The 26,029-nt window shown below is 45.6% G+C and overlaps 1 protein-coding gene across 2 annotated transcripts in view; it reads right to left on the bottom strand.

Moving 5' to 3' along the window:
* Positions 1 to 25,974, bottom strand: part of slc2a3b (solute carrier family 2 member 3b) — a 33,903-nt gene extending 7,929 nt beyond the window's left edge. The window contains exons 1-7 of one of the 2 annotated variants that reach the window (XM_071395089.1): positions 25,800 to 25,974; positions 25,102 to 25,276; positions 6,022 to 6,126; positions 5,451 to 5,611; positions 2,571 to 2,811; positions 2,152 to 2,314; positions 263 to 450 (exon numbers count right to left, since the gene is read on the bottom strand). In XM_071395089.1, coding sequence (XP_071251190.1) covers positions 263 to 450; positions 2,152 to 2,314; positions 2,571 to 2,811; positions 5,451 to 5,611; positions 6,022 to 6,126; positions 25,102 to 25,125 — 882 coding nt within the window. In that variant the 5' untranslated portion in view covers positions 25,126 to 25,276; positions 25,800 to 25,974. The remainder of the gene's footprint in view (positions 1 to 262; positions 451 to 2,151; positions 2,315 to 2,570; positions 2,812 to 5,450; positions 5,612 to 6,021; positions 6,127 to 25,101; positions 25,277 to 25,799) is intronic. The other variant, XM_071395090.1, reaches the window with a different exon arrangement.
* Between the last annotated feature and the right edge of the window lie 55 nt (positions 25,975 to 26,029).

Raw genomic sequence — 26,029 nt, 5'->3', positions numbered from 1 at the left:
ATTCTTTTGAAATATGTGGCTATGCTTCTCTTTCCTCATCTTCTTTCCTTCATTACTAATTTATAAAAGGGCTGGATAGGTTTCCACCATATTGCTTCCAACGGTCATGTATTGTTAGATCAGGGGTCATGGATTAAGAGAAGGAAAAACTCTCTGTCCTTCTTAAAGGCTTTTCCCTAATGTTTTTCCTAGTTCGATTATGTAGTATGGAATAACTCCTGGCCCTAATTATGTTGCATTGTGGGAGTTGTAGTCTACTCACCGCGTTGATGCCAGAGAGCTGCTGGGAGAGCTGCAAGATGATGGCAATGATGATTGGCTGACGGTAGGCTGGCGAGCGGAAGAGTTCTGGAATAGTGACCTTCTTCTCCATGGCCATCTTCATCCCTTCTTCCTTCATCTCCTGGATGTCATCACTTACGTCCTCACAGCCACGCAGACGCACCAGGGCTGGAGGGAGGGCGAGATATTTTTTAAATACTAGGTCATTTCTGATACTAATGAATCCCAAATAAACAACAGAGTAATTGTCATGTAATTACTTTTACACCACATAGTTTCTAAGTAAACGGTCAAATAAAAAAGTCACCTAAATGAGTGCTGTGCAATATGATCAGTAACATCTCCTTTATTTAATATGATGAGTAACATCTCCTTTATTTAATATGATCAGTAACATCTCCTTTATTTAATATGATGAGTAACATCTCCTGTATTTAATATGATCAGTAACATCTCCTTTATTTAATATGATCAGTAACATATCTTATGTGTAATATGATCGGTAACATCTCCTTTATTTAATATGATCAGTGACATCTCCTTTATTTAAAATGATCAGTAACATCTCCTTTATTTAATATGATCAGTAACATCTCCTTTATTTAATATGATCAGTAACATCTCCATTATTTAATATGATCAGTAACATCTCCTTTATTTAATATGATCAGTAACAGCTCCTTTATTTAATATGATCAGTAACATCTCCATTATTTAATATGATCAGTAACATCTCCTTTATTTAATATGATCAGTAACATCTCCATTATTTAATATGATCAGTAACATATCTTATGTGTAATATGATCAGTAACATCTCCTTTATTTAATATGATCAATAACATATCCTAGGTTTATTATGATCAGTAACACCTCCTATGTAAAATATATTCAGTAACATCTCCTATATTTAATATGATCAGTAACATATCCTATGTGTAATATGATCAGTAACATATCCTAGGTTTAATATGATCAGTAACATATCTTATGTGTAATATGATCAGTAACATATCCTATGTGTAATATGATCAGTAACATATCCTATGTGTAATATGATCAGTAACATATCCTATGTGTAATATGATCAGTAACATCTCCTATGTGTAACATGATCAGTAACATATCCTATGTGTAATATGATCAGTAACATCTCCTATGTGTAATATGATCAGTAACATCTCCTATGTGTAATATGATCAGTAACATATCCTATGTGTAACATGATCAGTAACATATCCTATGTGTAACATGATCAGTAACATATCCTATGTGTAACATGATCAGTAACATCTCCTATGTGTAATATGATCAGTAACATCTCCTATGTGTAATATGATCAGTAACATATCCTATGTGTAATATGATGAGTAACATATCCTATGTGTAATATGATCAGTAACATATCCTATGTGTAATATGATCAGTAACATCTCCTATGTGTAACATGATCAGTAACATATCCTATGTGTAATATGATCAGTAACATCTCCTATGTGTAATATGATCAGTAACATCTCCTATGTGTAATATGATCAGTAACATCTCCTATGTGTAATATGATCAGTAACATCTCCTATGTGTAATATGATCAGTAACATCTCCTATGTGTAATATGATCAGTAACATCTCCTATGTGTAGCATGATCAGTAACATCTCCTATGTGTAATATGATCAGTAACATCTCCTATGTGTAACATGATCAGTAACATCTCCTATGTGTAATATGATCAGTAACATCTCCTATGTGTAATATGATCAGTAACATCTCCTATGTGTAATATGATCAGTAACATCTCCTATGTGTAATATGATCAGTAACATCTCCTTTATTTAATATGATCAGTAACATGTCTCCTCTCCCTGACCTTTGCGAGCCTCCTCCTCCTGGTTGAGGCTGATGAGGAGGTAGCGGGGGCTCTCTGGGCAGAAGGGCAACATGATGCTCTGCACCACAGCAGGGATGGCCGTCAGGGACAGCAGGAGGGGCCACAGGGAGTCTGACCCCAGCAGAAACTCCAGACCAAAGACCTACAGAGCAGAGAGAGGGACAACAGGATGGCCAGGGTTAAAGCTTAAGGTAGTAGAAAAGTCATGCTCAAACTAAAACAGATTTAACTGACTTGATTGTACAGAAAAAGGAGATCAGTCAATTACATTCAGTGAAATGAACAGCATTTAATTCAGTTGACCTCAATAACATTAAGTTCAATTAATTACAATAAACTCAGTAGACTAAAATAACCTAAATGAAAGTGAACCCAGTGCCTGGTCCTCTCTGTGGTACCTGTGCCACCAGGATGCCAATGACCACTCCCAGCTGGTGGAGGGTGCCGAAGGCCCCCCTGAGGTGCGTGGGGGCCAGCTCTCCCACGTACATGGGCGTCAGTCCCGTACACAGGCCACAGAACACGCCAATGACCAGCCTGCCAATGATGACCATCTCAAAGGAGTTACACAGGCTGGACAGACCCATCAGAGTTCCACCCAGAAGGGCCAGCACGTTGGCCAGGAGCATGGACTTACGCCTGGGGAGATGGAGAGAGAGAGAGAGAGAGAGGAGGATAGGAAAACTGTTCTGCCTGCGGTTATGGAACCCCTACCTGTCCCAGACCTGCTGTTTTCAATTCTTAATGATCGGCTATGAAAAGCCAACTGACATTTATTCCTGATTATTATTTGACCATGCTTGTCATTTATGAACATTTTGAAAATCTTGGCTCTCTCTAATTCTCTCCTTCTCTCTCTCTTTCTCTCTCTCGGAGGACCTGAGCCCTGGGACCGTGCGTCGGGGCTGCCGGGCGTGATGGCTCCTTGCTGTCCCCAGTCCACCTGGCCTTGCTGCTATTCCAGTTTCAGCTGTTCTGCCTGCGGTTATGGAACCGCCACCTGTCCCGGACCTGCTATTTTCAACTCTTGATGATCGGCTATGAAAAGCCAACTGAAAATTATTCATGATTATTATTTGACCATGCTTGTCACTTATGAACATTTTGAACATCTTGGCATAGTTCTGTTATAATCTCCACCCAGCACAGCCAGAAGAGGACTGGCCACCCCTCATAGCCTGGTTCCTCTCTAGGTTTCTTCCTAGGTTTTGGCCTTTCTAGGGAGTTTTTCCTAGCCACCGTGCTTCTACACCTGCATTGCTTGCTGTTTGGGGTTTTAGGCTGGGTGTCTGTACAGCACTTCGAGATATTAGCTGATGTACGAAGGGCTATATAAAAAATATAAAAAATAAAAATAAACTTGAACTTGAAAAGGGGAAAGAAAAGAAAGAAAGTGGGAGGACAAATGTGTGATGTTAGAAAGATGGAGGAAAGCCATTTAGTCCAGTGCCCTGCCAGAGACCATGAATGGCCTGCTAAATAAAGAGTGATGAAGTGAGGTGAGATGAGGCCAGGTTAGGAGTAGAGGTTGACCGATTAATCGGAATGGCCGATTAATTAGGGCCAATTTCAAGTTTTCATAACAATCGGTAATCGTCATTTTTGGACACCGATTATGGCGGATTACGTTGCACTCCACGAGGAGACTGCGTGGCAGGCTGACTACCTGTTATGCGAGTGCAGCAAGGAGCCCAGGTAAGGTGCTAGCTAGCATAAAACTTACCTTATAAAAAACAATCAATCTTAACATAATCACTAGTTAACTACACATGGTTGATGATATTACTAGTTTATCGAGATTGTCCTGCGTTGCATATAATCGATGCGGTGCCTGTTAATTTATCATTGAATCACAGCCTACTTCGACAAACGGGTGATTTAGCAAGCGCATTCACGAAAAAAGCACTGTCGTTGCACCAACGTGTACCTAACCATAAACATCAATGCCTTTCTTAAAATCAATACACAAGTATATATTTTTAAACCTGCATATTTAATATTGCCTGCTAACATGAATTTATTTTAACTAGGGAAATTGTGTCACTTCTCTTGCGTTCTGTGCAAGCAAAGTCAGGGTATTTGCAGCAGTTTGGGCCGCCTGGCTCGTTGCGAACTGTGTGAAGACCATTTCTTCCTAACAAAGACCGTAATTAATTTGCCAGAATTGTACATAATTATGACATGACATTGAAGGTTGTGCAATGTAACATCAATATTTAGACTGATGGATGCCACCCGTTAGATAAAATACGTAACGGTTCCGTATTTCACTGAAAGAATAAACGCTTTGTTTTCAAAATTATAGTTTCCGGATTTTACCATATTAATGACCTAAGGCTTGTATTTCTGTGTATTATTATATTATAATTAAGTCTATGATTTGATAGAGCAGTCTGACTGAGTGGTGGTAGGCAGCAGCAGGCTCGTAAGCATTCATTCAAACAGCAATTCCCTGCATTTGCCAGCAGCTCTTCGCTGTGCTTCAAGCATTGCGCTGTTTATGACTTCAAGCCTATCAACTCCCGAGATTAGGCTGGCAATACTAAAGTACCTATTAGAACATCCAATAGTCAAAGGTATATGAAAAACAAATGGTATAGAGAGAAATAGTCCTATAATAACTACAACCTAAAACTTCTTACCTGGGAATATTGAAGACTAATGTCTTCAAGGAACCACCAGCTCATAAAAGGAACCACCAGCTTTCATATGTTCTCATGTTCTGAACAAGGAACTTAAACGTTAGCTTTCTTACATGGCACATAATGCACTTTTACTTTCTTCTCCAACACTGGGTTTTTGCATTATTTAAACCAAATTGAACATGTTTCATTATTTATTTGAGACAAAATAATGCATCAATAAAATCAATTTAAAGTTAAAATAAGTGTTCATTCAGTATTGTTGTAATTGTCATTATTACAAATATATATATAAAAATCGGACGATTAATCGGTATCGGCTTTTTTTGGTCCTCCAATAATCGGTATCGGCGTTGAAAAATCAGAATCGGTCGACTTCTAGTTAGGAGGTAAGACCGCAATTAACATTACAGCCTCAATTAATATTACAGCCTCAATTAACATTACAGCACAGAATCGACTAAGGGCCCTTGGTTCATCTTTGAGAGCAAATATTTACATGCCGCACACCTCTCATTGTGGTGCTGGGAATAAAATAAAATAAAACACTACAAAGTCATTACAGATACAAAACCACTTCCACGCACACATTTACTGTACATCTGCATTTCTTTGTATCATTAGTCCTTAACTCACCTCCCAAACCTGTCCACCATGACCCCCACAGACAAGGACCCAACCATGCCCCCCACACTGAAGATGGCCACAGCGAAGCTCCAAACCATGGTGTTAGTCCCAGAGGAGAAGGGGTCTCCATAACGATCCATAGACACATTCTGGAAGAACCGTCGCAGTTTCTGAGAGTGGAGATGACAGACTTAGAACCTTCAGAGGTTAAAGGGTGGGAATATCACTGAGGATTTAGACAAGTGGTCTAAAATCCTAGTCCTAGAGATGTACAGAAGGTGCAGGCATTTGTTCCAGCACCGTTCCAGCCCTGACTGTTATAGTCAATACACATGAGTACTGCCACTGACTGTCCACAAGAGGGAGACAAAGTTGAAAACAGCACATCTATCCAACTCCGTGTGAGTATGTGTGTGTGTGTGTGTGTGTGTGTGGGGGGGGGGGGGGGGGTGACTAGTATGACACAACGCTAAGTTGATTATAAAAGGAGGTATCAATCCTTTTTGAATAAATAATACATTAATAATGATGACCATTATGACCACTCCCGTATTGCACACTCACGCACGCACACACACACCTGCTCAGGGGCATTGATGACTCCAGTGTTGTATCCGAACTGCAGGGAGCCGATGACGGCTGTAGTGATGCAGTAGAGGAGGTAACAGGTCACTCCCTTCTTCTTCTGGGGATGGAGGAGAGATAGAGGGAGGAAGAGAGAGGGAGAGTGAAAACGGGGAGAGAGAGGGAGTGATGGAGGGAGAGGGGTGTTAAAATAATAGAAAGAGAGAGAGAAACAGATAACAAGAAAGTGACAGAGAAAAGGATAGCGAGAGAGAGAGAGAAACAGGAAATTAGATATCCACTGGTCTAATGCATATGGATGGAGATGTAGTGTACAATAATTCTGTCATTGTCATCATAGCCAGTGTCATAGCCAATGTCTTGGCCCACAAGGCTCTTGTTGTTCCCAGTGACAGTAGAAAATACACAAAGAACCATTCTGTTTGTGATTGTTCTCCCTCTCTTCTGCTTTCTCTCTGAGCATTCACAAGCTGTCACTGTCTACACTGCCACGCTAGCCTAAGTGTTACAAAGCAGTGGAAATGGAACCATGTTTCGCAATCCTGATCGACCCGGAGTCTTGAGGATGAACTGTGAGAAGAATAGAGACTATGCTACTATATATTTATGCTACTTTATTCTACTGTTGAGGCCTATTGTATGGGGTTCGGCTGTTATACCAGTCCAATATGCGTTAATATACTAATACTAACTACTACTTAAACAAATACCAAGTGAATACATCTGGCATGAAGATGTTTTCTTTTTAGCTGTGGGTTTTTGGTGAATGATAGTCAGTTGTCACATTTAAAGCTGGGCAACATAGCAGCACCAAGCGGATTGGTTATAATGAAAGTCTGCTATACAAAGCCCTGGGCCAGACCATGGAAAGAAACCCTGTTTGATGTGTTCTCTTTTAAAGGACCAAAACCTACTCATCTCAAATACCACATCTCTTTTACAGAGAATGTAGGCTATAGGAAAGTGACATGACAGTATCAGTTATTATTACACAAAGGTAGGCTACTCTTTATGACACACACTATTACACATAGATGGGTCAAAGACGAGACGTGTACATTTGGTGTTCGAAGGCCATTCATTCAACATAAAAAGAGAAATATGTATAAATATAATATTAAATCACTCAACTCTTACCCTTCCTTTGACCCATAAATATTTGTGTTGCAAACTATTCAATTAAGGGAGTTATTGAGCTCTAAAGTGTCAAAATGTCCTTCAGTGTAACTGTCCGTGTTAAAATTCTAATGACAAGTGTTTTTGAAATTCATCCTAAAAATATAGATGAACACTCATGGCATAATTGTGTGTGTTTGCAACAATATATAGAATAATGGGCAACATACTGTATCTAAAAAATATTTTAAAAACTTGAATAACTTTTGTCTGGACTTTTGCTCTTCATCAATGTCATTCAGTATCACAAAGGTAAAAAGCCATTTTAAAGGTAATCATGTGACAGTGTGTGACATTACAAAGAAGACCCATTGAAGACCCTCTATCAATGTGATGAGGTGAGTACACCTCTGATGAGTTCACCTTTTCAACCTCTAGTAACCTTTGTACCAAAAACGCATGTCCTTCAGTACAACACAGAAAACATACTTTTAATGTTATGAATTTATAAAAGGCTATATTAAATATGAAAAGTAAGGATAATATTTATAGGTCAAGGTCATTACTTTATATAGGTGGCCAAGGAACTGCCTGTTAAATATGTTTATGTATGAAATCCATCCTTCAGTATCACGCTTTTGTCCTTCAGCACAACAAAAGTTTAATGTTATACCACAATGTCACCCGTTATGCTGAATGACAGTAGCTTTGTTATCCCATGTTTTCACAAGTTTACAACAATTAATCATATCATTTAATTCAGATTTAATTGTTGTATGAATACTGAATATTATAATTTAAAACAATTTTATGGCATTTGTAGGTATTTTCAAGGCACATTATCTTTATACTGTAGATGCCGTTGTCTAATAAGGAGAAGGCTGCACGACACAGACAAAAGATTAACGCAGACCCAGTTGCTAGGGAGAAAAGACTAGCCAGAAGAAAAGCAAGATATTGTTTTCATGGTTTCATGCTACTGTCAGCAACAGAATAGGATATGATAGGATATAAAGCTGGGTGGATAACACTTAACATTAAGTTGCACTATTACACTCTAGTTAATGTTTTATTGCACTGCAGTTAAGGTATAACTGATGGATTATATTAGTTAATATAATATTACACACACACACAGGTTAGGCGAGGTAATATGTACATAATTGAGGTCAATGCAAATAGTCAGGGTAGCCATTTGATTAGCTGTTCAGCAGTCTTATGGCTTGGGGGTAGAAGCTGTTAAGAAGCCTTTTGGACCTAGACTTGGCACTCCGGTACCGCTTGCCGTGCGGTAGCAGAGAGAACAGTTTATGACTAGGGTGGCTGGTGTCTTAGGCCATTTTTAGGGCCTTCCTCTGACACCGCCTGGTATAGAGGTCATGGATGGCAGGAAACTTGGCCCCAGTGATGTACTGGGCCGTACGCACTACCCACTGTAGTTCCATGCAGTCGGAGGCCGAGAAGTTGACATACCAGGCAGTGATGCAACCAGTCAATATGCTCTCGATGGTGCAGCTGTACAGTCGTGGCGAAAAGTTTTGAGAATGACACAAATATTAATTTTCACAAAGTCTGCTGCCTCAGTTTGTATGATGGCAATTTGCATATACTCCAGAATGTTATGAAGAGTGATCAGATGAATTGCAATTAATTGCCATGCAAATTAACTGAATCCCCAAAAAACATGTCCACTGCATTTCAGCCCTGCCACAAAAGGACCGGCTGACATCATGTCAATGATTCTCCCGTTAACACAGGTGTGAGTGTTGACGAGGACAAGGCTGGAGATCACTCTGTCATGCTGATTGAGTTCGAATAACAGACTGGAAGCTTCAGAAGGAGGGTGGTGCTTGGAATCATTGTTCTTCCTCTGTCAGCCATGGTTACCTGCAAGGAAACACGTGCCGTCATCATTGCTTTGCACAAAAAGGTATTCACAGGCAAGGATATTGCTGCCAGTAAGATTGCACCTAAATCAACCATTTATCGGATCATCAAGAACTTCAAGGAGAGCAGTTCAATTGTTGTGAAGAAGGCTTCAGGGCGCCAAAGGAAGGCCAGCAAGCGCCAGGACCGTCTCCTACAGTTGATTCAGCTGCGGGATCGGGGCACCACCAGTAAGGACTTGCTCAGGAATGGCAGCAGGCAGGTGTGAGTGCATCTGCACGCACAGTGAGGCAAAGATTTTTGGAGGATGGCCTGGTGTCAAGAAGGGCAGCAAAGAAGCCACTTCTCTCCAGGAAAAACATCAGGGACAGACTGATATTCTGCAAAAGGTACAGGGATTGGACTGCTGAGGACTGGGGTAAAGTCATTTTCTCGGATGAATCCCCTTTCCTATTGTTTGGGGCATCCGGAAAAAAGCTTGTCTGGAGAAGACAAGGTGAGCGCTACCATCAGTCCTGTGTCATGCCAACAGTAAAGCATCCTGAGACCATTCATGTGTGGGGTTGCTTCTCAGCCAAGGGAGTGGGCTCACTCACAATTTTGCCTAAGAACTCAGCCATGAATAAAGAATGGTACCAACACATCCTCCGAGAGCAACTTCTCCCAACCATCCAGGAACAGTTTGGTGATGAACAATGCCTTTTCCAGCATGATGGAGCACCTTGCCATAAGGCAAAAGGGATAACTAAGTGGCTCGGGGAACAAAACATCGATATTTTGGGTCCATGGCCAGGAAACTCCCCAGACCTTAATCCCATTGAGAACTTGTGGTCAATCCTCAAGAGGCGGGTGGACAAACAAAAACCCACAAATTCTGACAAACTCCAAGCATTGATTATGCAAGAATGGGCTGCCATCTGTCAGGATGTGGCCCAGAAGTTAATTGACAGCATGCCAGGGCGGATTGCAGGGGCCTTGAAAAAGAAGGGTCAACACGCAAATATGGACTCTTTGCATCAACTTCATGTAATTGTCAATAAAAGCTTTTGACACTTATGAAATGCTTGTAATTATACTTCAGTATTCCATAGTAACATCTGACAAAAATATCTAAAGACACTGAAGCAGCAAACTTTGTGGAAATTAATATTTGTGTCATTCTCAAAACTTTTGGCCACGACTGTAGAACTTTTTGAGTATCTGAGGACCCGTGCCAAATCTTTTCAATCTCCTGAGGGGGAATAGGCGTTATTGTGCCCTCTTCACGACTGTCTTGGTGTGGTTGGACCATGATAGTTTGTTGGTGATGTGGACACCAAGCTCTCAACCTGCTCCACTACAGCCCTGTCGATGAGAATGCTCAGCCCTCCTTTTCCTGTAGTCCACGATCATCTCCTTTGTCTTAATGTTATGAGCTATAGGCTACGTGTGTACAGGAATGTAAAGGAAAACTGATCGTTGCTTTATCATAACGGTCCTAATATACAGTACCAGTCAAAAATTTGGACACACCTCCTCAATCATGGGTTTTTCTTTATTTTTACTATTTTCTACATTGCAGAATAATAGTGAAGACATGAAAACTATGAAATAATACATGGAATCATGTAGTAACCAAAAAACAAATCAAAATATATATAAATATATATAATTCTTTTGAACCCCCTTTTTCTCCCCAATTTCGTGGTATCCAATTTTTAGTAGTTACTGTCTTGTCTCATCGCTACAACTCCCGCACGGACTCGGGAGAGGCGAAGGTCGAGAGCCATGCGTCCTCCGAAACACAACCCAACCAAGCCGCACTGCTTCTTAACACAGCGCGCATCCAACCCGGAAGCCAGCTGCACCAATGTGTCGGAGAAAACACTGTACACCTAGCGATCGGGTCAGCGTGCACTGCACCCGGCCCGCCACAGGAGTCGCTAGTGCGCGATGAGACAAGAATATCCCTGCCGGCCAAACCCTCCGTAACCCGGACGACGCTGGGCCAATTGTGCGCCGCCCATGGGCCTCCCGGTCATGGCCGGCTGCGACAGCCTGGGCTCGAACCCAGAGTCTCTGGTGGCACAGCTAACACTGCGATGCAGTGCCTTAGACCACTGCACCACCCAGGAGGCCCCAAAAATGTATTTTATATTTTAGATTCTTCAAAGTAGCCACCCTTTGCCTTGATGACAGCTTTGCACACTCTTGACATTTTTTCAACCAGCTTCACCTGGAATGCTTTTCCAACAGTCTTGAAGGAGTTCCCACATTTGCCGAGCACTTTTTGGCTGCTTTTCTTTCACTCTGCGGTCCAACTCATCCCAAACCATCTCAATTGGGTTGAGGTCGGGTGATTGTGGAGGCCAGGTCATCTGATGCAGCACTCCATCACTCTCCTTCTTGGTCAAGTAGCCCTTACACAGCCTGGAGGTGTGTTGGGTCATTGTCCCACTAAGTGCACACCAGATGGGATGGCGTAACGCTGCAGAATTCTGTGGTAGCCATCCTAGTTAAGTCTGCCTTGAATTCTAAATAAATCACTGACAGTGTCACCAGCAAAGAACCCCCACACCATCACACCTCCTCCTCCATACTTCACGGTTGGAACCACACATGCGGAGATCATTCGTTCACCTACTCTGCGTCTCACAAAGACCAAGCGGTTGGAATCAAAAATCTCAAATTTGGAGTCATCAGACCCAAGGACAGATTTCCATCGGTCTAATGTCCATCGCTCGTGTTTCTTGGCCCAAGCAAGTCTCTTCTTATTATTGGAGTCCTTTAGTAGTGGTTTCTTTGCAGGAATTCGACCATGAAGGCCTGATTCACGCAGTCTATTCTGAACAGTTGATGTTGAGATGTGTCTGTTACTTGAACTCTGTGAAGCATTTATTTGGGCTGCAATCTGAGGTGCAGTTAACTCTAATGAATTCATCCTCCTCAGCAGAGGTATCTCTGGGTCTTCCTTTCCTGTGGCGGTCATCATGAGAGCCAGTTTCATCATAGCGCTTGATGGTTTTTGTGACTGCACTTGAAGAAACTTTAAAAGTTCTTGAAATTTTCCAGATTGACTAACCTTCATGTCTTAAAGTAATGATGGACTTATCTTTGCTTATTTGAGCTGTTCTTACCATAATATGGACTTGATATTTTACCAAATAGGGCTATGTTCTGTATACCACCCATACCTTGTCACAACACAACTGATTGGCTCAAACGCATTAAGAAGGAAAGAAATTCCACAAATTAACTTTTACCAAGGCACACCTGTTAATTGAAATTCATTCCAGGTGACTGACTACCTCATGAAGCTGGTTGAGAGAATGCCAAGAGTGTGCAAAGCTGTCATCAAGGCAGAAGGTGGCTACTTTGAAGAATGTCAAATATAAAATATATTTTGATTTGTTTAACACTTTTTTGGTTACGTGTGTTATTTCATAGTTTTGATTATGAAAATAGTACACTTTTTTTTTTTAACTGAATGAGTAGGTGTGTCCAAACTTTTGACTGGTACTGTATGTGTAGGAGGCATAATTAAGAGGCCTAGTTCTGGAACATAATTCAAATCAAAGACCAACTGACACAGAATGACTACATACGGAGGTAACCTGGGCTAACACTAAAAACACAGACGCCGGTGCCATAAGAATAAAATGCTCTAAGGGTTTCATTACCCAAGTTACACTGATAAAAGTGTTATGTTCTGTGATAGTACTAATCAGGCATATTGTATTTCCCTAGGAAGGACACTCTGGCCTTGTGACATTACAATACCCAGTCATCTAAAACAATATGAAAACTAAATGAATAGGCCTACTACAAGTGAAGTAAGATATGTAAAGACGGTGAAAAAGGGTCCCCTTCAAAATAATAATCACCATGAGATGATGTAAGTCTTTTTAGGTTTGTGTAAAACAGATGTTGTGCAAGTCACCAAGTTTTGACAGTCTCTAGAGGTACGGGCTAGAGGACAGGCTGGTGAGTGTGTTTTGACTGTCTCTAGAGGTACGGGCTAGAGGACAGGCTGGTGAGTGTGTTTTGACTGTCTCTAGAGGTACGGGCTAGAGGACAGGCTGGTGAGTGTGTTTTGACTGTCTCTAGAGGTACGGGCTGGAGGACAGGCTGGTGAGTGTGTTTTGACTGTCTCTAGAGGTACGGGCTGGAGGACAGGCTGGTGAGTGTGTTTTGACTGTCTCTAGAGGTACGGGCTGGAGGACAGACTGGTGAGTGTGTTTTGACTGTCTCTAGAGGTACGGGCTGGAGGACAGGCTGGTGAGTGTGTTTGGACTGTCTCCAGAGGTACGGGCTGGAGGACAGGCTGGTGAGTGTGTTTTGGAACGTCTCCAGAGGTACGGGCTGGAGGACAGGCTGGTGAGTGTGTTTGGACTGTCTCCAGAGGTACGGGCTCGAGGACAGGCTGGTGAGTGTGTTTTGACTGTCTCCAGAGGTACGGGCTCGAGGACAGGCTGGTGAGTGTGTTTTGACTGTCTCCAGAGGTACGGGCTGGAGGACAGACTGGTGAGTGTGTTTTGACTGTCGCCAGAGGTACGGGCTGGAGGACAGACTGGTGAGTGTGTTTTGACTGTCTCCAGAGGTACGGGCTGGAGGACAGACTGGTGAGTGTGTTTTGACTGTCTCCAGAGGTACGGGCTGGAGGACAGGCTGGTGAGTGTGTTTGGACTGTCTCCAGAGGTACGGTCTGGAGGACAGGCTGGTGAGTGTGTTTTGACTGTCTCCAGAGGTACGGGCTCGAGGACAGGCTGGTGAGTGTGTTTTGACTGTCTCCAGAGGTACGGGCTGGAGGACAGACTGGTGAGTGTGTTTTGACTGTCGCCAGAGGTACGGGCTGGAGGACAGACTGGTGAGTGTGTTTTGACTGTCTCCAGAGGTACGGGCTGGAGGACAGGCTGGTGAGTGTGTTTTGACTGTTGCCAGAGGTACGGGCTGGAGGACAGGCTGGTGAGTGTGTTTTGACTGTCTCTAGAGGTACGGGCTCGAGGACAGGCTGGTGAGTGTGTTTTGACTGTCTCCAGAGGTACGGGCTGGAGGACAGGCTGGTGAGTGTGTTTGGACTGTCTCTAGAGGTACGGGCTCGAGGACAGGCTGGTGAGTGTGTTTTGACTGTCTCCAGAGGTACGGGCTGGAGGACAGGCTGGTGAGTGTGTTTGGACTGTCTCCAGAGGTACGGGCTGGAGGACAGGCTGGTGAGTGTGTTTTGACTGTCTCCAGAGGTACGGGCTCGAGGACAGGCTGGTGAGTGTGTTTTGACTGTCTCCAGAGGTACGGGCTGGAGGACAGACTGGTGAGTGTGTTTTGACTGTCGCCAGAGGTACGGGCTGGAGGACAGACTGGTGAGTGTGTTTTGACTGTCTCCAGAGGTACGGGATGGAGGACAGACTGGTGAGTGTGTTTTGACTGTCTCCAGAGGTACGGGCTGGAGGACAGGCTGGTGAGTGTGTTTGGACTGTCTCCAGAGGTACGGTCTGGAGGACAGGCTGGTGAGTGTGTTTTGACTGTCTCCAGAGGTACGGGCTCGAGGACAGGCTGGTGAGTGTGTTTTGACTGTCGCCAGAGGTACGGGCTGGAGGACAGACTGGTGAGTGTGTTTTGACTGTCTCCAGAGGTACGGGCTGGAGGACAGACTGGTGAGTGTGTTTTGACTGTCTCCAGAGGTACGGGCTGGAGGACAGGCTGGTGAGTGTGTTTGGACTGTCTCCAGAGGTACGGTCTGGAGGACAGGCTGGTGAGTGTGTTTTGACTGTCTCCAGAGGTACGGGCTCGAGGACAGGCTGGTGAGTGTGTTTTGACTGTCTCCAGAGGTACGGGCTGGAGGACAGACTGGTGAGTGTGTTTTGACTGTCTCCAGAGGTACGGGCTGGAGGACAGGCTGGTGAGTGTGTTTTGACTGTTGCCAGAGGTACGGGCTGGAGGACAGGCTGGTGAGTGTGTTTTGACTGTCTCCAGAGGTACGGGCTCGAGGACAGGCTGGTGAGTGTGTTTTGACTGTCTCCAGAGGTACGGGCTGGAGGACAGACTGGTCAGTGTGTTTTGACTGTCTCCAGAGGTACGGGCTGGAGGACAGACTGGTGAGTGTGTTTTGACTGTCTCCAGAGGTACGGGCTGGAGGACAGGCTGGTGAGTGTGTTTGGACTGTCTCCAGAGGTACGGTCTGGAGGACAGGCTGGTGAGTGTGTTTTGACTGTCTCCAGAGGTACGGGCTGGAGGACAGACTGGTGAGTGTGTTTTGACTGTCTCCAGAGGTACGGGCTGGAGGACAGGCTGGTGAGTGTGTTTTGACTGTTGCCAGAGGTACGGGCTGGAGGACAGGCTGGTGAGTGTGTTTTGACTGTCTCCAGAGGTACGGGCTCGAGGACAGGCTGGTGAGTGTGTTTTGACTGTCTCCAGAGGTACGGGCTGGAGGACAGACTGGTCAGTGTGTTTTGACTGTCTCCAGAGGTACGGGCTGGAGGACAGGCTGGTGAGTGTGTTTTGACTGTCTCCAGAGGTACGGGCTGGAGGACAGGCTGGTGAGTGTGTTTTGACTGTCTCCAGAGGTACGGGCTGGAGGACAGACTGGTGAGTGTGTTTGGACTGTTGCCAGAGGTATGGGCTGGAGGACAGACTGGTGAGTGTGTTTTGACTGTCTCCAGAGGTACGGGCTGGAGGACAGACTGGTGAGTGTGTTTTGCCTGTCTCCAGAGGTACGGGCTGGAGGACAGGCTGGTGAGTGTGTTTGGACTGTCTCCAGAGGTACGGTCTGGAGGACAGGCTGGTGAGTGTGTTTTGACTGTCTCCAGAGGTACGGGCTCGAGGACAGGCTGGTGAGTGTGTTTTGACTGTCTCCAGAGGTACGGGCTGGAGGACAGACTGGTGAGTGTGTTTTGACTGTCTCCAGAGGTACGGGCTGGAGGACAGGCTGGTGAGTGTGTTTTGACTGTTGCCAGAGGTACGGGCTGGAGGACAGGCTGGTGAGTGTGTTTTGACTGTCTCCAGAGGTACGGGCTCGAGGACAGGCTGGTGAGTGTGTTTTGACTGTCTCCAGAGGTACGGGCTGGAGGACAGACTGGTCAGTGTGTTTTGACTGTCTCCAGAGGTACGGGCTGGAGGACAGGCTGGTGATTGTGTTTTGACTGTCTCCAGAGGTACGGGCTGGAGGACAGGCTGGTGAGTGTGTTTTGACTGTCTCCAGAGGTACGGGCTGGAGGACAGACTGGTGAGTGTGTTTGGACTGTTGCCAGAGGTATGGGCTGGAGGACAGACTGGTGAGTGTGTTTTGACTGTCTCCAGAGGTACGGTCTGGAGGACAGGCTGGTGAGTGTGTTTTGACTGTCTCCAGAGGTACGGGCTGGAGGACAGGCTGGTGAGTGTGTTTTGACTGTCTCCAGAGGTACGGGCTGGAGGACAGGCTGGTGAGTGTGTTTGGACTGTCTCCAGAGGTACGGGCTGGAGGACAGACTGGTGAGTGTGTTTTGACTGTCTCCAGAGGTACGGGCTGGAGGACAGACTGGTGAGTGTGTTTGGACTGTCTCCAGAGGTATGGGCTGGAGGACAGGCTGGTGAGTGTATCACTTCAATAGACGTAGGCCTTCATATTTAATCTGCACAGACATGTTAAAGATGGAAACTGCAGTAGAGGAATCAGCGCCCCTGTCTGCTCCACGGCCGTTGTTATTGTTTTTGTTGACGAAGTGGAGGTGAGGGGCTTGCCCTTTGTGCTGTTGTCTGTGCCCAATAATCCTTGTACCATTTTTTTGTGCTGCTACCATGTTGTGTTGCTGCCATGTTGTGTTGCTACCGTGTTGTTGTCATGTTTTGTTTCTACCATGTTGTGTTGTCATGTGTTGCTCTCTTAGGTTAGGTTAGGTTGTCTTAGGTCTCTCTTTCTGTAGTGTTGTGGTGTCTCTCTTGTCGTGATGTGTGTTTTGGCCTACATTTTTATTTTTAATCCCATCCCCCGTACCCGCAGGAGGCCTTATGCCTTTTGTTAGGCCGTCATCATAAATAATAATTTGTTCTTAACTGACTTTCCTAGTTAAATAAAGGTTCAATAAATAAAAAAATGAAAAGGGGTGTCACCCAACGTGGTAAAAAGTGCAGTGCTGTTCTATCGCTCCTGCAATGTCTGAGGAAAAAAATACAGTGTTCGTTGTTTCCAGTAACTTCTTTGTTGTTGTAAAAGCCCAAACTGACGTGTCAGTTTGCCCATTAAGGATTCCAGCTTTAATGTGGAGTAAGATAGCAAGAAAGAGTGTGTGAGCACATCATTTACTGTACTGAATACCGTCACAGTTCATAACATGACTAAATAAGGGAGTAGCTGAGTGAGTAAGGAGCACAGTGTGTGACAGTGCAGAATACTACAGTATGTGTGTGTGTCTAATCAAATCAAATGTATTTGTCACATGTGCCGAATAAAACAGGTTACAGTGAAATGCTTACTTACAAGCCCTTAACCAACAATGCAGTTTTAAGAAAAAAAAAGAGTTAAGAAAATATTTACTAAATAAACTGTATTAAAAAAGTAAAAAATAAAAGAGCAACAATAAAATAACAGTAACAAGGCTATATACATGGGGTATCGGTACCGAGTCAATGTGCGGGGGTATAGGTTAGTCGAGGTAATTGAGGTAATATGTGCATGTAGGTAGGGTTAAAGTGACTCATAGATAATAAAAAGTGAGTAGCATGGTTGAGTGTGTGTATACCACACATACTGTACTATACTAAAAAGCCTGTAAAGCTTGTTGACAAGCACAACTTGTTTTACACAAACCTATATAGACATCTGCATTTATGTCAGTGTGTGTGTGTGTGTGTGTGTGTGTGTGTGTGTGTGTGTGTGTGTGTGTGTGTGTGTGTGTGTGTGTGTGTGTGTGTGTGTGTGTGTGTGTGTGTGTGTGTGTGTGTGTGTGTGTGTGTGTGTGTGTGTGTCACATGAGTATGAAGGGGTATGTGGATACCCCTTCAAATTAGTATATTTGGCTATTTCAGCCACACTTGTTGCTGACAGGTGTATAAAATCGAGCACACCGCCATGCAATCTCCATAGACAAACATTGGCAGTAGAATGGCCTTACTGAAGACCTCAGTGAATTTAAACTTGGCACCGTCATAAGATGCCACCTTTCCAACTAGTCTGTTTGTCAAATTTCTGCCCTGCTAGAGCTGCCAACTGTAAGTGGTGTTATTGTGAAATGAAAACGTCTAGGAGCAACAAGGGCTCAGCCGCAAAGTAGTAGGCAACACAAGCTCACAGAACGGGACCGCTGAGTGCTGAAGCTCCTAGAGTGTAAAAATGGTCTGTCCTCGGTTGCAACACTCACTACCGAGTTCCAAACTGCCTCTGGAAGCAACGTCAGCACAATAACTGATCGTCGGGAGCTTCATGAAAAGGGTTTCCATGGCGGAGCAGTCACACACAAGCCTAAGATCACCATGCGCAATGCCAAGTGTCAGCTGGAGTGGTGTAAAGCTCACAGCCATTGGACTCTGGAGCAGTGGAAATGCGTTCTCTGGAGTGATGAATCACGCTTCACCATCTGCCAGTCTGACGGATTAATCTGGGTTTGGTGCATGCCAGGAGAACTCTACCTGCCCGAATGCATAGTGCCAACTGTAAAGATAGGTGGAGGACGAATAATGGTCTAGGCCTGTTTTTCATGGTTCGGGCTAGGCCCCTTAGTTCCAGTTAAGGGAAATCTTAACACTACAGCATACAATGACATTCTAGACGATTCTGTGCTTCCAACTTTGTGGCAACAGTTTGGGGAAGGCCCTTTCCTGTTCAGCATGACAATGCCCCTGTGCACAAAGCGAGGTCCATACAGAAATGGTTTGTCGAGATTGGTGTGGAAGAACTTGACTGGCCTGCACAGAGGCCTGACCTCAACCCCATCGAACACCTTTGGAATGAATTTGAACACTGACTGCGAACCAGGCCTAATCGACCCAACATCAGTGCCCGACCTCACTCACTTGTGGCTGAATGGAAGTCCCCGCAGCAATGTTCCAACATCTAGTGGAGAGCCTTCCCAGAAGAGTGGAGGCTGTTCTAGCAGCAAAGGGGGACCAACTCCAAATTAATGCCCATGATTTTGGAATGAGATGTTCGACAAGCAGGTGTCCAAATACTTTTGGTCATGTAGTGTAACAACATGGTCAGTGAGTGACATGCAATTGACAAGAAGCTCAATTTCACATCAACGGTTGGTAGGAAAGTCTCATTGCCTAACAGCCACAAAGAAGAGAAAGACAACCAACAGTGTGCAACCTGTTTCAAAAGACAAGCCATGTTGTAGCTAGGCAACCATATGAAGAAGCATCTGGTAACAATAAGCATCCAATCCATCTGTATTTTAGAGTGGTTAAGAGTGTAATCATGACTAGGTTAGCAGTGTTGTTAGGGGCACTTTATGTAAATTATAGAGAATAAGGAAAGCCTTGTGTTGCTAAGTCAATGTATGGAGATCTGAGGTCACAGGGTTCATCATGGGGGGGTGTCATGTTCGCTGGAATAATTATCGGACCAAACTGCAGCGCGATATGGTTTCCACGTAATATTTATTTGAAAAACGCGCAAAACAAAGAAAGAACAAAACAAACAACGAACCGTGACTACAGAGGTGCTACGTACACTAACTCAAAACAATATCCCATAAAACACAGGTGGAAAAAATGCTACTTAAATATGATTCCCAATTAGAGACAACGATAGCCAGCTGCCTCTAATTGGGAATCCTACCAAACACCAACATAGAAAAACTAAACTAGAATCCCACATAGAAAAGAATAACTAGAAAACCCCCCAGTCACGCCCTGACCTACTATACCATAGAAAAACAAAGGCTCTCTATGGTCAGGGCGTGACAGTATACCTCCCAAAGGTGCGGACTCCGGCCGCAAAACCTGAAACAAATGGGGAGGGTAAGGGGGGGTGATTAGTGTCGGTGGCGGCTCTGGTGATGGACGAAGAACCCGCTCATCCCGCGGATCCGCCAGCATCGGGGGCGGCTCTGGCACGGGACGAAGAACCCGCTCAGCTCGCGGATCCACCATCTTTGGTGGCGGCTCAGGTGCAGGCCGAAGGACCCGCTCATCCCGTGGATCCAGCCATGGACCCGGGCTGAACACTGTGCCTGGACTGGACCGCGGTATCAAGGAAGGCTCCTGCCATGGAGCGGGACTGGACACCAGATCTGGACTGGACATCAGTGCAGAGGAAGGCTGCTGCCATGGAGCAGGACTGGACGCCATATCTGGACTGAGCACCGGCGCAGGAGAAGGCTCCGGCCATAGAGCTGGACCGGACGCCGTGCCTGGACTGGGCATCGGCGCAGGGGAAGGCTCCCGCCATGGAGCAGGCCTGGACGCTGTGCCTGGACTGGGCACCAACGCAGAAGAAGACTCTGGCCTTGGAGCTAGACTGGACGCCGTGCTTAGACTGGGCATCGGCGCAGGGGAAGGCTCCGGCCATGGAGCTGGAGGTTCCGGACCGTGTACCGTCTCAGGAGGTTCCGGACCGTGTACCGTCTCAGGAGGTTCCGGACCGTGTACCGTCTCAGGAGGTTCCGGACCGGGGACCGTCTCAGGAGGTTCCGGACCGTGTACCGTCTCAGGAGGTTCCGGACCGGGGACCGTCGCCGGAAGCTCCGGACCGGGGACCGTCACCGGAAGCTCCGGACCGGGGACCGTCGCCGGAAGCTCCGGACCGGGGACCGTCGCCGGAAGCTCTGGACTGGGGAGGCGCACTGGAGGCCTGATGCGTGGGGCCGGCACAGGTGGTACCGGACTGGTGACACGCACCTCAGGGAGAGTGCGAGGAGCAGGCACAGGACGTACCTGACTGGGAAGGCGCACTTGAGGGAGAGTGCGAGGAGCAGGCACAGGACGTACCGGACTGGGGACACGCACTTGAGGGAGAGTGCGAGGAGCAGGCACAGGACGTACCGGACTGGGGACACGCACTTCAGGGAGAGTGCTAGGCGGAGACACATGACGTACCGGACTGGAGAGGTGCACTTGAGGCCAGAAGCGTGGAACCGGCACAGGTTGCACCAGACTGCTAACCGGATCCTCTGGTCGGATGTTGAGCAGAACACACTTGCACAACATCTCTCTCATCTCACTCTCTCCCAACTTCGCCATTGCCTCCCTGACAGTCTCTGGCTCTTCCCTCTGTCCGCACGTTCCCTAGCTTTGCCGACATCCTACGCGCCCTGGTCATCTCTGGTCATGCTTCCTACACGTAAAAGCGCACGTAGTTTTTTTACCAAATAATTGCGCTCGTGGGGCATTTAAGCCCTGAACAGCGCCTGGCAGGCATAAGGCATGATCATGTCTGAAAGAAAGTTCGAGGAGAGTGTAGGCTGGTTGGGAGTTGTGCCCCTGCCCATTCTCTCAAAATGTCGGTGCCTTTAGAAGACATGTTTTCGAGTTGAGCAAGACGATTATGAGATGGAGTTACATCGGGATGCCACCGGGCCGCTAGCAAAGCCAGGAGGAGAAGAATATTGGGACAGGGACACGGAAAGGTGGATTTCGAAGGAGGAATGGAGGAGGAAAAAGAGGAAGAAGAGGTCGAAGAGAATGAAGAAAGCAGAGGCTGAATTGGAATTTGATGAAGATGGTGTGTAGAAGAAGTCTGGAGTCAAATACAAACAGGGTGCGCTGTCCACCAGACCGAGTTCTGGAAGTGAACTGGAAGTGAATGAGGGAGATTTAAGTGAGGTGGAAGGTGTGGTGAGGATCTCGGAACCTGAGCCTTGTATTGATGGACATGGTTATGATAAAGAGGAGTTTTGCCCAGTGGGAGTTAGATTCTTGGAGAAAGTTGATCCAGGCCTTTTGCTGGACAAATCCTTTTGCTCGAACTGGTTCTGCAGATGGATATATCCACTAATACAGGACTATTAAAGGCCCAGTGCACTAATTTTGTGGAACAAAAAAAAGTTACATTAGTATTTTTTATTCTGCAGCACCCTCAGCTCCCCTACTTCCAGTGGTATGCCTGTGAGGAGTAGATCTGTGCCAGCACAGAGGAATAGGCCAATGAGTGATATATGCTTCAGTAAGGTGGGCTTCTTAGCGTTCATAGTAATGGTTATCAACTCTACCTCAGAAATGGAATGTCAATCACAGAAAATAGATGTTCTGTTGGCAGCTGCAGTACTTGGGTGTACGAGATTTGACTTCTGAAGAGTTAGAGAGTGTGTTGAGAGGTGGTGTCCTGTCCTCCCAGACCATTGGCATGGTGCAGGAGCAGATAGGGTCAAAGTAGTAGAATTGGGTAGTCAGAAGAGTGTATTATTTTATTTTTTTAAATGGTATATATTTTTGGGGTATCACAAAGTATAATGGATTTATACTATTGTCCAGTTGGGGGCATTAATGCAACATATTAGATGCCTACAGCCGTTAAACCCCACCGAAGAAGATGAAGAAGAAGACATGCAGCACTGTCTCACAGGCTGCATGTCGCCCCCAAGACCAGAACCAATCGCATGCAGGGAACAATGAGTCATCAAAGCCACATTCAAACAGAGCCAGAAAGCTGAAGCCTAGAGAAAAAAAGGTAATATAGCTAGCATCTTTCAAAATGAAGGCAACTTTATACTGATATGTCACTGATATATCAGACAGGGGAAAGCTCCCGCCATGGAGCAGGCCTGGACGCTGTGCCTGGACTGGGCACCAACGCAGAAGAAGACTCTGGCCTTGGAGCTAGACTGGACGCCGTGCTTAGACTGGGCATCGGCGCAGGGGAAGGCTCCGGCCATGGAGCTGGAGGTTCCGGACCGTGTACCGTCTCAGGAGGTTCCGGACCGTGTACCGTCTCAGGAGGTTCCGGACCGGGGACCGTCTCAGGAGGTTCCGGACCGTGTACCGTCTCAGGAGGTTCCGGACCGGGGACCGTCGCCGGAAGCTCCGGACCGGGGACCGTCACCGGAAGCTCCGGACCGGGGACCGTCGCCGGAAGCTCCGGACCGGGGACCGTCGCCGGAAGCTCTGGACTGGGGAGGCGCACTGGAGGCCTGATGCGTGGGGCCGGCACAGGTGGTACCGGACTGGTGACACGCACCTCAGGGAGAGTGCGAGGAGCAGGCACAGGACGTACCTGACTGGGAAGGCGCACTTGAGGGAGAGTGCGAGGAGCAGGCACAGGACGTACCGGACTGGGGACACGCACTTGAGGGAGAGTGCGAGGAGCAGGCACAGGACGTACCGGACTGGGGACACGCACTTCAGGGAGAGTGCTAGGCGGAGACACATGACGTACCGGACTGGAGAGGTGCACTTGAGGCCAGAAGCGTGGAACCGGCACAGGTTGCACCAGACTGCTAACCGGATCCTCTGGTCGGATGTTGAGCAGAACACACTTGCACAACATCTCTCTCATCTCACTCTCTCCCAACTTCGCCATTGCCTCCCTGACAGTCTCTGGCTCTTCCCTCTGCTCAGCCGCCAGGCTCCATGTTCCCTTCCCCCCTCAAAAAAACTTGGGGTTGTCCTTGGGCTTTCTGTTGCCGCGAACCCTGTCGTCGTCGCTGTCCTCCATAATCTCCTTTCCGTCTGTCGCCAAGGAAGGGTTTCACATCTCCCCATCACTTCTTCCCATGTCCAGAAATCCTTCCCTCTTTGGGCACGCTGCTTGGTCCTGGTTTGATGGGATATTCAGTCACGTTCGCTGGAATAATTATCGGACCAAGGCGCAGCGGATGTTGAGTTCCCCATAATTTATTAGAAAGTGAAACTTAGCAAAACAAAAAACAATAAACTAACAACGAACCGTGACTACAGAGGTGCTACATGCACTAACTCAAAACAATATCCCATAAAACACAGGTGGAAAAAATGCTACTTAAATATGATCCCCAATTAGAGACAACGATAGCCAGCTGCCTCTAATTGGGAATCATACCAAACACCAACATAGAAAAACTAAACTAGAACCCCACATAGAAGATAATAACTAGAAAACCCCCCAGTCACACCCTGACCTACTATACCATAGAAAAACAAAGGCTCTCTATGGTCAGGGCGTGACAGGGACGGTCTGATGGCCAATCTAGGCCTAATGGATAATCTCCACATAGCTACTGTTTACAAGGGCTTATAACTCTATCCCTCTGTCACACTATTACTATTGCTATTGCTCCCTCTATCATATGACTCTTTCTACTCCTTTCTCTCACCTCACACATCATTTCCTAAACCCCCCCTTACTACATATTACTCTCTCTTCCCTCATTCTGTCTGTCTCTCCTAGTCCTACATGCAGGTACAGGCCAGAGAATAAAACAGACCCGCTCAAGTTCAGACACGCCACCTGTATCTGTAGCATCCGCCAATTCCCTTTCTCCTTCTCTATCCCCCCTCTCTCTCTTTCCTCTCTCCTCTCCCACTTCCCTTCCACCCCAACCCCTGTTCTTCTACATACCAGAGAGGAAAAGTAGTGCTTACCCGTCTCCTTGTAAATACCATTCTCTGACTGACTCATTAAAGGTAGGGAGACAAAGACAGGGGGGGGGGGGGGAAACATTGCTCTACTCTTCCTCAGGAAACAGTGCTGGTGGATGAGGATTGTTTATGAAATAGTCACCAGAGATAAATTGATGTATAATGTACAAAGAGGTGGAGGAGAAGAGTAGTAGTAGAAATACTGTTGCACAACTGGTGTGACGGTAGAGTAACTAATGTGGTTCAAATGGTGATGTAATTCAATTGCATTGTTATGTTGTGGAAGGAAACATTCAAAACTGTAATTGCAACAACAAAAAGAAGCAACATGAATAAATGAATAAAATCATATGATGTAATCAGTAACTCTGTGAGAAGACCAGTACTCGACTTGGCCAGTAGCTCACCAGAGCTGAGTACCAGCACCTCAAAATTACTACTGCTTGAGTTCCTGCACCTTTTATAGAATATTATCGCAAAAGTATTGTGGAGTTCCTGCATCAAAATATAAATAGTACCAGCACTCAAAATTAGTACCAGCACCTATTTCAGTCCAAGTCAAGCACTGGAGAATACTAGATGTGAGAAGATGTGAGAAAAGAGATAATGACAGACCTAATGTGTTGCTTACCTTCCCATCTTCCATATTCTCCATCTTGAATTATGTTTCACTGTCTGACTTCCTCAGGAAAGATCAAATAACTCCAAGTTAAATAGTTTGTTTGAGTTTCTCCTTCCAAAACGAGGCTCTCATTTGCAAGGTAAACAATGTAGGCAGTCCAAACAGAAGTTTGCAGAGGAACCACCTGCAGAGAAAGATAAAAACAGAAGCATTTTAATACATTAGAAGTGATGAACTAAAACACCTGAAACACATCAAGCCTAGCAGCTGCACAGACAGCAGAGTATATTTTACCTGTGGATGCACAAATTCAACCTCTACTGTACTGTAGACTATCTGGCTTGAGCAGCAAAATATATGATGATAAAACCCTCCCTCTTCTTCTTCCTTCCTCCCTCATCTCACCATCAGTTTCAACTCTAATTTTCAAATGAGAAAGAAATCAACGTTTCCCTAGATTGATATTGACATTATGATGTATTTTACGAAAGTGGTGATGATACAGGTTTAATTTTCATGCATACATTACATTTCATCCTATTCTATTCTATACCCCACTAATTCTGACAGAGCGTCCTCCTGTTGACTACTATTGACTAAAGTCTATAAATAAATATATGTCTATAAATACATCCCTTCTCATTCTAAATGTACAAATACAAATGTTTGCTAACTTCACAATAGTAAAACGATATAGGCTATTTTACCGTAATTCCTGTTTGGTGCCAAATAGGTTATCGTATCTCCCTTTAGTCCGTTATCTAGAACTGTATGCTTAGAAGAATGTTCAGCACTTGCTCCCCTCCCTCTCTCGTCACCGACTTATATACCATAGTGGCACAAGTCTGTCCGCACGTTCCCTAGCTTTGCCGACATCCTACGCGCCCTGGTCATCTCTGGTCATGCTTCCTACACGTAAAAGCGCACGTAGTTTTTT

Source organism: Salvelinus alpinus, chromosome 4, assembly GCF_045679555.1.
Source record: "Salvelinus alpinus chromosome 4, SLU_Salpinus.1, whole genome shotgun sequence".
Lineage (NCBI taxonomy): Eukaryota > Metazoa > Chordata > Actinopteri > Salmoniformes > Salmonidae > Salvelinus > Salvelinus alpinus.
Note: the sequence above shows the minus strand (reverse complement) of the source record. Positions and strands in the feature narration are given on the sequence as shown.